At 36.5% G+C, this 14,428-nt stretch overlaps 3 protein-coding genes across 3 annotated transcripts; 2 read left to right on the forward strand and 1 right to left on the reverse strand.

Moving 5' to 3' along the window:
* The first annotated feature begins 906 nt into the window (after positions 1-906).
* Positions 907-5,025, forward strand: mus201 (rad2 superfamily protein mus201). The gene is made up of 5 exons (XM_088036165.1): positions 907-1,095; positions 1,197-1,372; positions 1,969-3,732; positions 3,779-3,992; positions 4,043-5,025. Exons 1-5 carry the CDS (start codon positions 1,008-1,010, stop codon positions 4,984-4,986), a joined length of 3,186 nt encoding a protein of 1,061 aa, XP_087892291.1. The 5' UTR covers positions 907-1,007; the 3' UTR covers positions 4,987-5,025.
* A 62-nt stretch (positions 5,026-5,087) lies between these two features.
* On the reverse strand, positions 5,088-6,476 carry Paf-AHalpha (Platelet-activating factor acetylhydrolase alpha). Its single transcript, XM_088036166.1, has 3 exons — positions 6,037-6,476; positions 5,661-5,990; positions 5,088-5,610 (listed from the first exon to the last, which is right to left on the reverse strand). The coding sequence occupies exons 1-3, from the start codon at positions 6,100-6,102 to the stop codon at positions 5,329-5,331; spliced, it is 678 nt and encodes a 225-aa protein (XP_087892292.1). The 5' UTR covers positions 6,103-6,476; the 3' UTR covers positions 5,088-5,328.
* Positions 6,477-9,832: 3,356 nt separating this feature from the next.
* LOC148173939 (kinesin-like protein subito) lies at positions 9,833-14,196 on the forward strand. Its single transcript, XM_088036266.1, has 5 exons — positions 9,833-10,078; positions 11,197-11,714; positions 11,768-13,050; positions 13,102-13,874; positions 13,931-14,196. The coding sequence occupies exons 1-4, from the start codon at positions 9,917-9,919 to the stop codon at positions 13,125-13,127; spliced, it is 1,989 nt and encodes a 662-aa protein (XP_087892392.1). The 5' UTR covers positions 9,833-9,916; the 3' UTR covers positions 13,128-13,874; positions 13,931-14,196.
* Positions 14,197-14,428: the final 232 nt, after the last annotated feature.

Raw genomic sequence — 14,428 nt, forward strand, 5'->3', positions numbered from 1 at the left:
AAATTATGACCTTAAAATACGGTATTCAAAATAAATGAGAAGTATAATGCAAACGTTTTTTTTTTCTTTGTAAAGAAGTCTTTTATTTTATATTGTTAATTTAAAATTACCTTAAATGGAAAAATTTCGATTTTTTTATATTTAAAATGTTTTTTATTTTATTTTTATATTTAAAATAATTTATTGTGTGATGCATTAAATTGCCATTTAAGCAGGCCATGCATTTTGTATGTCGTCTTCTTGTTTAAAACGTGTAAAATCTCTCAAATATTTAGTTTCCATATGTAAAAAGTGCTGCGATGGTGTTAGTTACGACATGAAATGTTTATTAAAAAAACGCTACATAGAAGACTGCGGACTGGTTATTAATTTCCGTTATCTACTGTGCTTTTTCGAACATGGGCCTTTAACCCATATTTTATATGATGGATCGAAATTATTTTCAAATCTCAATTATCTTAATAAGATAATTAGATAAATCAAATTAAATAAATCAAATATTCAAGTAACAAAAAAACGCAAATAATGTAAAACCACAACTCGATATTAATAATAATAGACGTCCTCACTGACGTTACGAGAAAGTTATGGATGACTGGAGGAAATTCTGGAAATGCTTTTCTTCCCCCCTGTGCTCCGCCACTGGGAGGACTGGTCAGATCTCCGCTGTAAACCCGCCTTTAGCGGTCTCGCGCCGTGCGTCCCTCTCGCCCCGCCCCCACCGGGAGGATGTGGGGTTACAGTCGGGGCGTGGGAAAATCATGGTGTGGGAAAGAGTGGGTGGCCTCGGCGATTCTCAAACATTTGATACTGAGAGATGTAATTCAGACCGCTGGACGAGATTAGGTCTGTTTTCCTCTGATTTGATGATTCTCGCATCTAAATCATGGGAACTGACGTTCGTGTCGCGGTCGTTCATCGCCGCCTCAGACCGTGGGAATTTTTTCGTTCGTAGACTTCTTACCGACGTTTCGCGCCTTTAAAACCATAATTAACCAGAAAATATTATGGGAGTTCACGGTTTGTGGAGGCTCATTGAGCCTTCCGGCAAACCCGTGCCATTAGAGAGTCTCGAGAACAAAGTGCTTGCAGTCGGTATCCTTTTGTTTGTTTTTATTGACGTTTTACATGTCAATGTTGACATCGATTGATTTTTTTTATTTGACGTAAAGCATAGCCTTAACGAAATTTGACAGATGTTTCCATTTGGTTGCACCAAATCATTAAAGGATTTCAAGACAACAAGGGGGCTAGCGTACCCAATGCACATCTTCTGGGAATTTATCACAGGGTCTGCAAACTTTTGTATTTCCGAATAAAACCCGTGTTTGTCTTTGATGGAGGTGTTCCAAGTCTCAAGAGACAAACTATAGTGAGTAAAAGTAACAAAAACAGTTAAATTTATGGTTATGGGGCACAGGAAAGCGGCAACTCTAAACATAACCTCAATCTTTTGTTTTTGTTTGCCCCCCAGTGGCGTAACATGGCGCAATGTGAAATTTTACAGTTTTTAAATTATTTTCAATACGAAGTTTTTGTTATTTTATTATTTGCTCTTCTTGGGATTGGGTCGACTTTCAACAAAAAGATTCAAATGTTTCGTTCTTTTTTTTACCATCTTCAGGAAGTTTTCCCAACGAGTAATGTAATGTAATGTAACTGCTAAATGAAAGTTCTCTTGATTCTATATTTATGAAAATACAACTCACTTTTGTTGAGTCATTTCCCTGGCAGATCTATCAGTCCAAGAAGCTAAAGAAATAGATGACTCATCTAAACAATTGTTTTTTACCAAGCTGCAGCACGTCCAAGGAATTTATTGTTCATTTCTAAAATGATTTGATTAGTTTCTCGCCATCTTCGCACCACTGCACATTATTCATTCACTAAAAGAACTTGAACGTTTACGCAACCACTAGTAATATAACCGGCTGAACTATTTTTTAACTTCTCCGATTTATTTCCCAGGCCTTGCGCAACCAACAAAAACAGAAAAACCTCACTACCGCCGACCGAATCCACAAAAACCTCCTAAGTGCCCTAATCAAACATACAGCAATTAGTAAAGTCTTATCAGAAAAAGCCAAAGCTGCAATAGCGGAGTCGACTTCACCCCGAAAGTCGAAACCTGAAGACGATCTTTACGTCCTTCCACCTTCTCAGTTGGACTCCACTGTTTCTAGTGATGAGTCGGAATCTGAGGCCCATTCCTCGAGACACTTTGATCTGCATTCTATCGACACAGAAAGTGTTGAATTCAAGTCTCTACCTGTTGATGTTCGACATGAAATTCTCACCGACTTGAAAGAAACCAGGAAACAATCATCGTGGGGGCGAATTCACGAGTTACCTGTGGAAAGCGACGATTTTTCTGTCTATCAAATGAATAGACTTTTGAAAAGACAGTCGGTGCAGAGTGCGCTTGAGGAAGTCGAAAAGGAAATGGGAGGACACTCCTTATCTTTGGGGGAGTTGGAAACAATTCTGAAGGATCAAGGAGTTATTTCTAACATGAAAGGCAACAGAATAGCCTCCGATGAAAACACTCGATTTCTTCTGATTAAAGACATCAAACTCGCACTGGAAGAGGCAAGGAAGAATTTAGAAACGATTGAAGAAGGGAACGAGCCGAAAGATGAAGATCTACAAGCGAAGAACAAAGGAGAGAAAGAGTTTGAGGATGACCTCAAGCGAGCCATCGAGTTGTCTCTGGAAGAGGTTCCATCGACTTCGAAACAGGAGGCTCCTTCGACGTCTGTTAAAAAAATCGGACGCAAAGGAAAGAAACGCTTGTCTTTATCATTTCTAAATGACTTTGATGAAGCAGATTTTCATGAATCTGAATCTAGTGAAGAAGAAGAAATTCGTACGAAATTAACTCCAGCTCAGAGGTACATGATGGAGTACAGTGGACTTACTTCACACGCCATTGCCAAGATTATTGAGAGCAAAAGTGGGGTCTCTAAGAAGATTAGTTGGGATGATAAAAATGAGACTACTAAACCTCAACCGGAGGAGACTTCTACAGATATAAATATAACTGAAAAAAGTGATGATAACGTTACTAAAGTTACTGAAAAAAATGGTGATAAGGTTACCAGTGTTAACTTAACGGCGAAAACTACCGAAGAAAATGAAGATAATAAAGTTACAACATCCACTGAAGACCCTGTAGAAGTAATGTCCGATTCAGAATCCAGCAACTGTGATGATTTTCTGGATGTTGAAGGCAGCAAAGAGACAGCTACTGTTGATTCAATGGAAGTGATCATCAAGCCAGAGGAAGAACTAGAGGATGATCTTTTCAAAGACGTGTTTGAACATGAAGAGAACGCAGCTCCAGTCAGTGTTTCTAGCACTCAAGAAAAAGGTATTGAAAGTATTATGCAGTTCGTTTCAAGTAGTGTTGAAGAATCAGAAGAAAGACCTTGCAAAAACGGAGATGTCAATGGGAAAGACGTGGTAACCGAATCTATCCCGAATGAAGAGAAAGTTGAGGCAACCGTGTCTTCTTCTAAATCCACGAGCGAGTCAACTGTGGAAAAAATCCAGAAGATGATCCAAACGTACTCGAAGCCTAAAGAACAAGAAGAAACGGTGAAGTTGTCCGTGGAGCAAATGAACGAAATGAAAGAGAATCTTCGTAAAGAGCAGTCGGAATTAGTTGCTGAAAAATCATCAAAGGAGCGACTTGCTGGGAATATTACAGATCAGATGTGCCAAGAAGCTCAAGTAAGTAAATTCTATTACTAATTAGTGAGTTAATCGTTGTTGTCAGGAACTTCTGGAGCTTTTTGGGGTACCCTATTTAGTAGCCCCCATGGAAGCTGAAGCCCAATGTGCCTTTCTCGACTTGATCGAACTCACAGATGGTACCATCACCGATGACAGTGATATTTGGCTGTTTGGAGGACGTACAGTTTACAAGAACTTCTTCAACCAAAATAAACTTGTCATGGAATACAAGTCCGAAAGTATCCATCATCATTACAGTAATTACAATCACGGAAAATAAAACCGATGATAAATACTAATTTTTCAGAATTGACCCGCGAGCAGATGATTCTTCTCGCTATGTTAGTTGGAAGCGACTACACCACGGGTCTAACAGGAGTAGGACCAGTAACAGCTTTAGAGATTTTGGCGGCTTTTCCGCCAAAGAATCATTTAGTATCCGGTTTAGCAGAATTCAAGTCGTGGTTCCACAAAGGAAGACTCCCAGGTCCCGGACGAACCTCTCTTCGCGGAAAACTAAAGAATGTAAGTTTCACGGATAATTTTCCCAATGCGCAGATCGTCCAAGCGTATTTAGAACCAACAGTTGAAACCAGCAAAGAACGGTTTAGTTGGGGAAAACTCGACGTTCATGGTTTGGTCGACTTTGCGAAGAGAAAATTTGGATGGACCCAAGTTAAGAGTGAAGAAATTCTCAATCCCATTTTGAGGCGACTTGAAGATAGTCATGTCCAAAAAACTATCACTGATTATTTTAAGAGGGAGAGAAAGATGGCAATTGGAGACGGGGAAGCAGAGAAAATGATGAGTAAGAGAGTTAAGATTGCGGTGAATAGAATCGCCAAAGGGAACGGAGATGAAGATGAAGTGGAAGCACCGAAACCGAAGAAGAGAAGTGGTGGAGCGAAGAAAACGAGTGGACCGAGGGGTAAAAAGAGTAAGCAAGATGAAGAACTCGAAATTCTGAAAGAGACTGAAGCACGATCTAAGGAGAGAGTTGAAGAGATTGAAAAGGAAGTTCGTGATGAGATTAAACAGAAAGAAAAGGTTGATTTACAAAGATTGCATAGAAAAGAAGTGATTCCGCAACGACAGAAGGACAAGTCAGAGATACTCAAAAACAAATTGAAAGCGATTGAGACTTTCCGGAAGTCAAAAAAGGGACCAGGTTATGTTAAAAAGAGGGGCAAGTCTCAGAAAGAGCTCAAAGAAGATGCCAGCTATCTGTCAGAAGGAAGTAGCAGCGATTAAAATGTTACCGTTTTTGTAAATAAATTGTTTATTGTTTAATTTGATGCAAATTTTATTCCAATTCTTAGGTATATAAATTAAAAATAAGAGTAGCAGTATCACAACTAAACATTTTTCTTAAAGTACCTTAAACTAGCATAAATAAATAGAGATTCCTAGATAGGAACATTAAATTAATTCGGAATGTTGAAATTAAATTCATAAGTTTATCCATATTATCACATGAGATTCAATTACAAAATTAAAAAAAATAAGGCAAACAGCCTGAGCTCAGTACTACATCCAAAAAATCAACAAATAAAGCGAATAAAAGGCATTCATTGAATTTGAACTTGAAATGTTTTATTCTGAAGGTGTGAGATCTTTTTCAGGTTCTCCTTCAGTGAGCAACTGGAGCAACAATTCATGAACAGGCTCAAACGCCTTCCTACTCCCAGCATTGGTTAGTAACAAATAATCATGCATATCATGATGGCTTATTGTACCATCAGTTTGCACAAAACCTTTATCAATCACAACCAATTCTACTTTAGGTAAATTGACTATTTGGCTTTTAAGAAGTTCATTCACTTGGGCCATCCTGTCCCTCAGTTTATTCGGGTGCTGCCCTCGCGGTAAAAGCGTCTGCAACGAACAAATTAACAACTGAAACTCCCTCTTGGGTTTAAACTTACAGGGACAACAATGTAGACTTCATGGTGTTTCTGCCTTATTAAATGTATAATTTCAACAATGCCTTCAGTTATTTCTGAAGGCGAGTTTGCGTGGTTGTTTGTACCAACATGCAAAACTATCACTTTAGGGTTTACGTGGTCCAATTCCGCATTTTGAATCCTCCACAAAACGTTTTCGATCTTGTCTCTGTGAATACCGAAATTTAGACAGTGTAAAGGGGCAAAAAGCTCGTTCCAAACTTCCGTGTGTTGTAGAGCCTGTATAATTGAATCTCCGATAAAAACAACATCGGCGTCTTTTTCTCTAGATTCCGCGAGGAACCTCTTGTGCTAAAATAGTGTTTTTATTCGATATTATTTCAAGTCAAAGACTTACGATGCTCATCCATCTGTGATCACCGTCGCTGTCGTCCACTATTACGGGAACTTTACAAGTATTCATTTTTACGAAAGAAACTGTAGAAATTTCGTAGTTATTATTCTAATTCCGGTAATTCTTCGTTTATTAAAAATTTATAAAAATGACATTTCTAACGTCAAATGCCGAACCAATCAAGTGTGACAAGATGTGACACCTGCATTACCGACAGTGCTTTTTTTCGTTTTATTGAGTTTTTGTGTGGTTATTAAACTTAATTAACACGAAATTAGCAACGAGGGGATAACACCGTGTTTAATTGATGGAATTGCATTGTACTTAATTGTTTATTTTGTTTGAAAAATAACCAAAACTTGCGACGTTTGACAGTAATGACAGATGAAACGTCGCTTTTGACAAGTGACAGGTACGATGGTCAGTTTCCACTAGAGTTGTGAGCGGGAAGCAAGCTCTTGCCATTGATTAATAGTTTATGCAAAGCGCGAAATTTGACGGTTTATTAAATAAAGATAAAGAAAAATTTTTTCACTTAAATATGTATGCTTTTCTAATTAATGATTTACTTTTTCCTCGCACATGTTATTAATATTTTGTCATTCAAAATTTGGGCTTTGATGGTACTTTCTATTTTCACTACGAGTCCGCCGCCAAATTTTTGATTTTCAAATCAGAAATCTGTTATTTGGACTTTATCGTTTTGGCAAGGAGTTTTCACACAAAAATGTATGAAATGGGTCTGTTAAGCTGATGACTTGCATAAAGCAGTTCAAGCCTGTCTGAAATTGAGATGTTAAACAGAGGATTTAAAATCAAAATTAATAAAATAGAATATCTAAACTTTCAAATCGACATAAAATAAGGTGATCGACTCTCCATTATCGTAAAAGTTGCAACACTAAAAATGGTGGATGCGCCACTGATTTAAAAATTTAAAACACGAAGTAATTATTTCGTCGTCTAAGCGGCAACTACCGCAACCTCAATTTTTACAAAGTTATACGGGAGCGCAAAAAAACTGTTTTTTCGTCAGTGTAAATAATTTTTTTCAATGACTATTTTACATCAAATTTTAGCTTAAGGTTAGATCTATTCAGTAATCCAAAATATAATCTCCACTAGTCAGTTTCCCGCGAAAAATTCATCTGAGAAAAAGTAGTAATAAAATATTTTCACAACTGAGGTTGCGGATGTTGTCGCTTAGACGACGATTTCGTCATCTAAATGGCAACTGCCTCTATCTCAATTTTGACGATTTTTTGTTTTTGCTTGTTTTCGAATTGTTTCTTTGTAGGGAATGTCGGAGTCTGTTTTTTGAATTTCGCTACATTTTATGCTCTACGCGAAAATTTGACAACATCCGCTATCTCAATACGTAAGGCAACATACGCTATTTCATTCTCAATTCAAAATAAGGTAGAATAAAAGTATATGTACCTACGATTGAGTTAAAAGTGTGTTAAGCGAGAAGAAAAACGTTTGATGGTGCTTCCAACATAGATCGTCCTATGTTCCTTCATATTAAGCAAATATCATAAGTTAACAATACCTCTTATAAAAAATTATTAATTCGATTTAAAAAATAAATAATAAAATAATCCACTCATAGCATCAATAACCATAAGATTTCTATTTTAAAGTAATAAATTTACGGATCATTAATAGTTATTTAATAAACTAGTTTGTTAATGAAGGCGATTAATGATCGACACTGTTTAAAGCACGAACGAGCGAAGCGAGTGAGTGTCTTTAATAGTGGAGATCATTAATCGCCCATTAACAAACGAGTTTATTACAACGTTTTATCGTTGACCACACAATACCTTTATTTGGGTGACAAAATGGGCAAGAGTTTCACGGAAATCATTATGATAAAAAAACATAGTTACCATTGAAAAAAATGACATGCGAATTTTATCAACAAGTGTCACCATTTTGAAAAAGTTGTTGCTGAAGTCGTAATTATGGACCTGGAAAATTGTGATAATACCCTACCGGCTGCAGTGGTCCAAAGCGCAAACGATGCATGTTCAAGTTTATTACCGAGTAAAAGTAAATACATATTCAGAAATAGAAACATAGTTGAAGATAATGCCGTAGTTTTTGTTTTATTTCTGTGTGTATTTCTAGTTGCATATGTCAAAATGTCAAAATTACAAAAAGAGCTGCATAATGAAAAAGAGAGCGTTAATGACACCCATTAACGCATCCTTTTTCAGACAAACTGATTCATTAATATCGACATTAATAAGAGGTCAACGATAAATAATATTAAAAAAAACAATTTTTTTAAAGCAATGTAATTAATTCGAAAAAAAGGTCAGCGCAAGGGTTTGAACACGCATGAAAAAAGTGTCTACGTTTTTTATTATTCATCATTCAATATCATCATAGCATGGTAAATGTCATAATTTTTAACATACGGCGAGTTTGTAAAATTATACCTAATCTAATTGCCTAATTGAACATCCAAAAAAATGGAAGTTAGCGATGGCTCTTTATATTATGTTCCAACTGAACTAATACGTTCTTTTTCACTCATTTTGATTTAATCACAAGACAAACCTACAAGCTCTAAGTTTAGTGAAGAGTGTCGCACTTTTAAGTTCTATTCATCACAAATAATTCATGTTTATAGATGGTTGTTCAAAAGCTGACGCGTTTATTTTTGAAATGTTTCTAATTGCACCGTTCTTATTCTATTAAAATGTAGCAGAAATATACAGGGTTCGGCAACACTTGTGTCCACCCCCAAAATCGTCTTTAATTTTAAAGTTACAATTTTGAAAATTAGCATACGCTCACAGTTGACAAAGCTTTAGAAGCTGACGCAAACATTTGTTTTTTATCACGGTTTGGTTGGCGTCGCGACGCCTAAAAAGTATAATTTTTAGCGATTTTTGAATTTTGCGGAAATATTCGCGAATTCCATTTTTTTTTCAACATAACTGTGATACAAATATCTAAGTTTTTATTTTAAATCAAACGCAAATTGTGTTTAAAATTTGCGAAAAAAACGTTGTTTTATCAAGTTAGTTTTCAAAATTATGGCAGCGCATCGACAAACTATGTTTACACCAAAATTTCACAAATCACTTCATTCACTCTTATAAAGGTTAATTTTGATTAACACGGGCATGTTGCACTTTATGGACACCAGAAATCGTTAATTAACATTGACAAAGCGACAATTTCACCAAGTAAGACTTTTGTTACAATCTAAAGCGAACCAAAGGATAGATGTCATTTGTGACACAAGATGTTGACAGATGGGTGTAAACGTAGTTCCCAATATTGACGTAATGAAATTGGAAACTAACTTGATAAAACAGATTTTTTTTCTCAAATTTTGAAGACAATTTCCATTGAATCTAAAATAACAACTGAGATATTTTTAACACATTTATATTGAAAAAAAATTAAATTAGCGGTTGAAATCACAAACCCTCACAATTAATTAAAAATTACATTTTTAAGGCGTCGCGACGCCAAAACTATCAGTGATAAAAAACAAATTTTTGCGTCGGCTTCTAGAGCTTTGTCAACTGTGAGCGGATGCAAATTTTCAAAATTTTATGTTTAAAATTAAAGACGATTTTTGGAGTGGACACAAGTGTTGCCGGACCCTGTACAATAAAGTAGTTTGCTTAATTTGTGTGTTTATTTCCAAGAGCGAAAAAATACGAAATACTTCTAAAGATTAAAAAACGAAGCTTTCCACATTTCAAATTTCGCTCCATCGTCTATCGAACTTATGGGTTTTGGAGCTAATGAGATCAACTGCGCGTGCGCTCTGTTAAAATGTCAAAATAATATTTGAAAATTCGAAGCCGTTACACGTGGTTCTTGTCTAATTTAAGATCTCATCAGGTACTATAAAATGGAACGTGATAGTGTTTTATTGAGGAACGTCTCATACCTAAGGGCGCGAGATGCTAGTTTATTAACCAGGAACGTTACGAAGCAATTAGACACATGCAGAGCTAATTTAATAGATGAATTTGGCGAAGTTACACAGCACGGAAAATCAGCTGAAGAAGAGGTACGTTTTTGTTTATGAGATTACATGATTTTTTATTGCAAGGTCGTAACTGCAATCCTTTAATTCGGTACCTCAGAAGCATAAGGGTCTATCTCCATACGCACAATTTGAAATAAATAGTCATCAATAACTCGCATTCCGCTCTTAAATTGCATATTTGAAAAGAAATTAGTAACAGCACGTTGATTTTTTTAGAATACCTGTTTTTGTTGATTTTCTCGAAACTATGATTTATGGAGATAAACCCTTATGCTGCTGAGGTACCGAATTATTATTATTAGAGTTTGATTGTTTTTGTCAAACACCACATGTCACCCCAATGCTTTTTATTCTTAAATTTACTGTTTCAATTTGAGTATAGTAAGCACAGTTGACATACACCTACTTCTTATTTATTTTGAATACCGCATTTCAAGGTCAAAATTTGTGACAGTTGTGGAGCTCTACGACAAATTTAAGAGGATTTATGTATTGAAAACAATCACGAACAGGTCTTTGGGTGTTCCAGTACTCGTTTATGTTCAATTCAATGGATAAATCTTCTCAAATTTGCCGTAGAGCTGCACAATTTCCACAAATTATGACCTTGAAATGTGGTATTCAAAATAAATGAGGAGTAGTAAACATTTTATGGCTTAAGTCAAACCACCCTTAGAAATAAAACTGGGTGTTGTAAACTGCAGCCGATAAATTTCTAGGTAGAGGGGTAGACCGAAGGTTGAACAGGCCCGGACGCATTTCGTGCAACATTTCGATAAACTTCTCCCAACGAACTTAAGTTTAAATAACGACAGATGACAGTTTGATTTGAATTTCAAAATGGTCAAGTGTGTATATGTAAATATGTTTCTTTATTATATTCGATTCAATTTTCTTTTAAATACGACTCTGTTAAGTACCGACCGATCACGGCCTGCGCCTATTTTTATGGTTTCCAACCGCAAGGATTAGTACTCCCCGGTCCTCTCATAATGTGGCCATAAAATTTATTAGGTGTATGTCATCTGAGTTTACAGTAACAAGTTTGAATCAATTTCCCATTAATTTTCTTGCATGTCCAAACTTTTTTAACGAAATAAGCTAATTTGCACCAACATGATGAGTGTTTTTTAATGCAGGATGGCATCCGCGTCTACCTCCGCATAAAGAAAGGCTATGACTTCAAGGATCTCTACCAAATCGAAGGTAAAACTCTCACTTCGATGGTTCCTCCAGGTTCAAATTTCCTTCGCAACATCCGCGAAGGCGAAACCATGAAGAAAACCTACAGCTTCACAAAAATCTTCGAGCCTGAAACGACCCAAACAGAGATCTTTGATAGCGTGGTCAAACCGAAACTCCTTGATTTTCTTAACGGTCACAATTCTACTCTTCTGACTTATGGAGCCTCTGGGTCTGGGAAAACATTCACAGTCATTGGTACTGACACAGCGCCAGGACTCGTCCCTCGTTCTTTAGAATACCTCTTTCGTACTCTGCCGGAGCTATCAAAAATTCCAATGGCTAAACCTTCTCCAGCTGGAGAAATAACGCTGTTAAATGAACAAGAAGGAAAAAAGGAGAAGTTGTTGTGTAGAAGCCTGCTGAATGCTTCCACTTCTTCGGCAGATCGCTCACACCACGCAAAATCATATTTGTACGTTTAAATTTTCCTAGTTTTTTTATTATTTGTCAATGTTGTTTTCTTAGGGCTATGCAGCAGAGGTTAAGCAGTGAACCTGTGGCAGAATTGGAAGCGGACTCGGATATTTCCATCCTAGTGTGGATTTCTTTTGCGGAAATCTACAACGAACAGATTTACGATTTATTGCAATTGGATCCTCCTCGAGGAAAGCAACGACCTAAATTGCGCCTAGGAATGTGCAACAATGAAGTCTACATCAAAAACTTAACTTACGTTAACGTAACGACGGGCCAAGAAGCCTACCAGCTCCTCCAACATGGCATCCATAATCTCAGTTATGCGAGGACAAGACTTAACGACCACTCAAGTCGCTCCCATTCGATTTTCACCATTAAACTACTCGAAATATCGAAAAAAGAACGCTGTGGTTATCAAAGTTCTTTTCATTTTTGTGATCTGGCAGGTTCAGAACGTACTAAAAAGACACATAATGTTGGTGAGAGATTGAAAGAATCAAACAACATCAATAGCTCGCTGTTAGTTTTGGGACGATGTATTTCAGCTTTGCGAAATGCACAGAAGCAGAGGGACAAGTTGGTGCCGTTCAGAGAGTCAAAACTAACTCAGCTTTTCCAAAAAGCTTTCACAGGTGGTGAAGACGTAGCCATGATCGTCACCATCAGTCCAACTCACGAAATGTTTGATGAATCTCAACACGTCTTGTCCTTCGCTGCCGTTGCGAAACAGATCATTTTAGAACAACCAGAAACTAAAACAAAACAGTCTCGATTCTCTGAGTTGGTAGCTTCAAGCAGCACCGCGAATGACTTCTTCTGTCGCTTCACGGAAGAAGATTACCAAAAACACATCGCGCTACTACAAGAAGAGTTAGAAGTACAAAAAATCGACTACGAATCCACTAGTAAAATGAATCTCGATTACGTAAGGGAAGAGTATAACAAAATTTTGGAAGAGGCAGAAGAACGGAACAAAGTTACATTAAAAAAAAAAGAAAATCTAATTCGATTGCGATATGAAACTCAAATAAAAAACTTGAAGTTACACTATCAGTCTATAATCAACGAGTTGAAAGGAGGTGATGTTATAGTAATTGACAGTTCCGACGAAGAGTCGCCCAGTCCCAATAAGCCAAAGGTTGAAAACGCCAATAAAATTGTTGCTTCAATGCTCTGTGAGGGTATAGAGGATTATAAACAGCTAGAAGAAAAATATAATCAATTAAAGCAAGATCACATGGAACTGAGAAAAGTGCTCATGGAAATGGAAAATGAACTGTCTTGCTACAAGCACCGCATACGTGAACTAACAGAGGAAAAAGAGGACTCAGGTGAGCACGTTACGAGATTTTAGTAGCACCTTTTAACGTCTTGTTTCACAGACTTCCATGAAGAAAATACCATTTAACTTCTTTTAATCTGTTCCTGTTGGGTGTACTTTTCATTTAATTTTAATAGAATTAATGTGAGAAAAGTACTGTGAATGGATCGCTTTAATTTGTAGAGCCGGCCTCAAAACCACGGCCTTATCTGCGTATTTATTAATTCACATCTAATTTTAGTTGCGGGTACAACAAATCAAACAGTGGATTTTATATTTCTCATTAAATTGATTCAGTGGAAGTTATTGTTTCGGTTGCGAATATTTCAACTCTTTAATTTGTTAGGAAATGAATTTGTTTTGTTTTTAGTTGAAATGCATCCTAATTTCTTATTGAACGTTAAGATATAGCTTTTTCTTTTTTACGTTAAATTGTGAATGTTACTACTATAAAGAAATTTAATTGTGTCAGCGAAGTCTTGAACATCCGTGGTGAACACATAATTTTTTTTCATAAGTGGGGCTATTTGTTAATTTTTAGTTGGTAAAAACGCAAACCAAATTTTTCAAGCGGTCTGAAATTTTGATTGTGTAATCAGATCGTAAGGTGCGGTTGTTAGGGAGATAGGAGTAAATGAAAAATTGAAAGATCCTAAAATTGCGAAAATTACGTTGTTTGGAATTATTGTTGCATTCCATACGTATGTTTGCAACTGTGTTATGGAAGAATGCAGTGAAGAAGTCGGTAGTGTCCGGGGATGTAACCGAAGCGGCCACTACATAAGAGAATACGAGGGTTTTTCCGAATGACGTTTAAAGAAGCACATAAAGGGGGTGAGTAAAGACGTAGTTGAGGCATATTTTGCTAAATTATCTACATTTATACAAAGGTCACTGCTTAAGACGTACGGCTACAACCCTACTGGTCGAAAGTTGGGCCGATGAGCAAACGTTGAAGCGTCTTGGAGGGTGTCTTCGTCTGTTGTAGCTGCAAGCTAGGTCAAGCAATCTGTAGCTATGAAGATGGATGCGAGCAAGGAGATACTCGGCGAAATTCCAAAAAATTATGAAATTGTAGAATGTGAAATGTTATCAGAGATCTAGTTTTACCTACAAACATTAATTCCGCTCTTTCTACGAAGGGAATTATAATCTCAGGTTATCATTAGAGTTTTACATTTAATTTTGGTGACCATGATGTAACAAAAAATTGATTCTTTATTAATGTAACAAAATTAATAAATAATAAATGAGTCAGAAATAATTTGCGTTTATATGGAAATATGTCTAGGCAGAGAAGTGATTTACGGGCAGCGAAGACTTCTCTGCCCAAAATCGATTCTGAGAAGTATTCATTTAATTAATTTATTTACAAATACGTATGAAAA

Source organism: Gnatocerus cornutus, chromosome 5 (assembly GCF_029298725.1).
Source record: "Gnatocerus cornutus isolate USDA-ARS CGAHR chromosome 5, icGnaCorn1.1, whole genome shotgun sequence".
NCBI classification, from domain to species: domain Eukaryota; kingdom Metazoa; phylum Arthropoda; class Insecta; order Coleoptera; family Tenebrionidae; genus Gnatocerus; species Gnatocerus cornutus.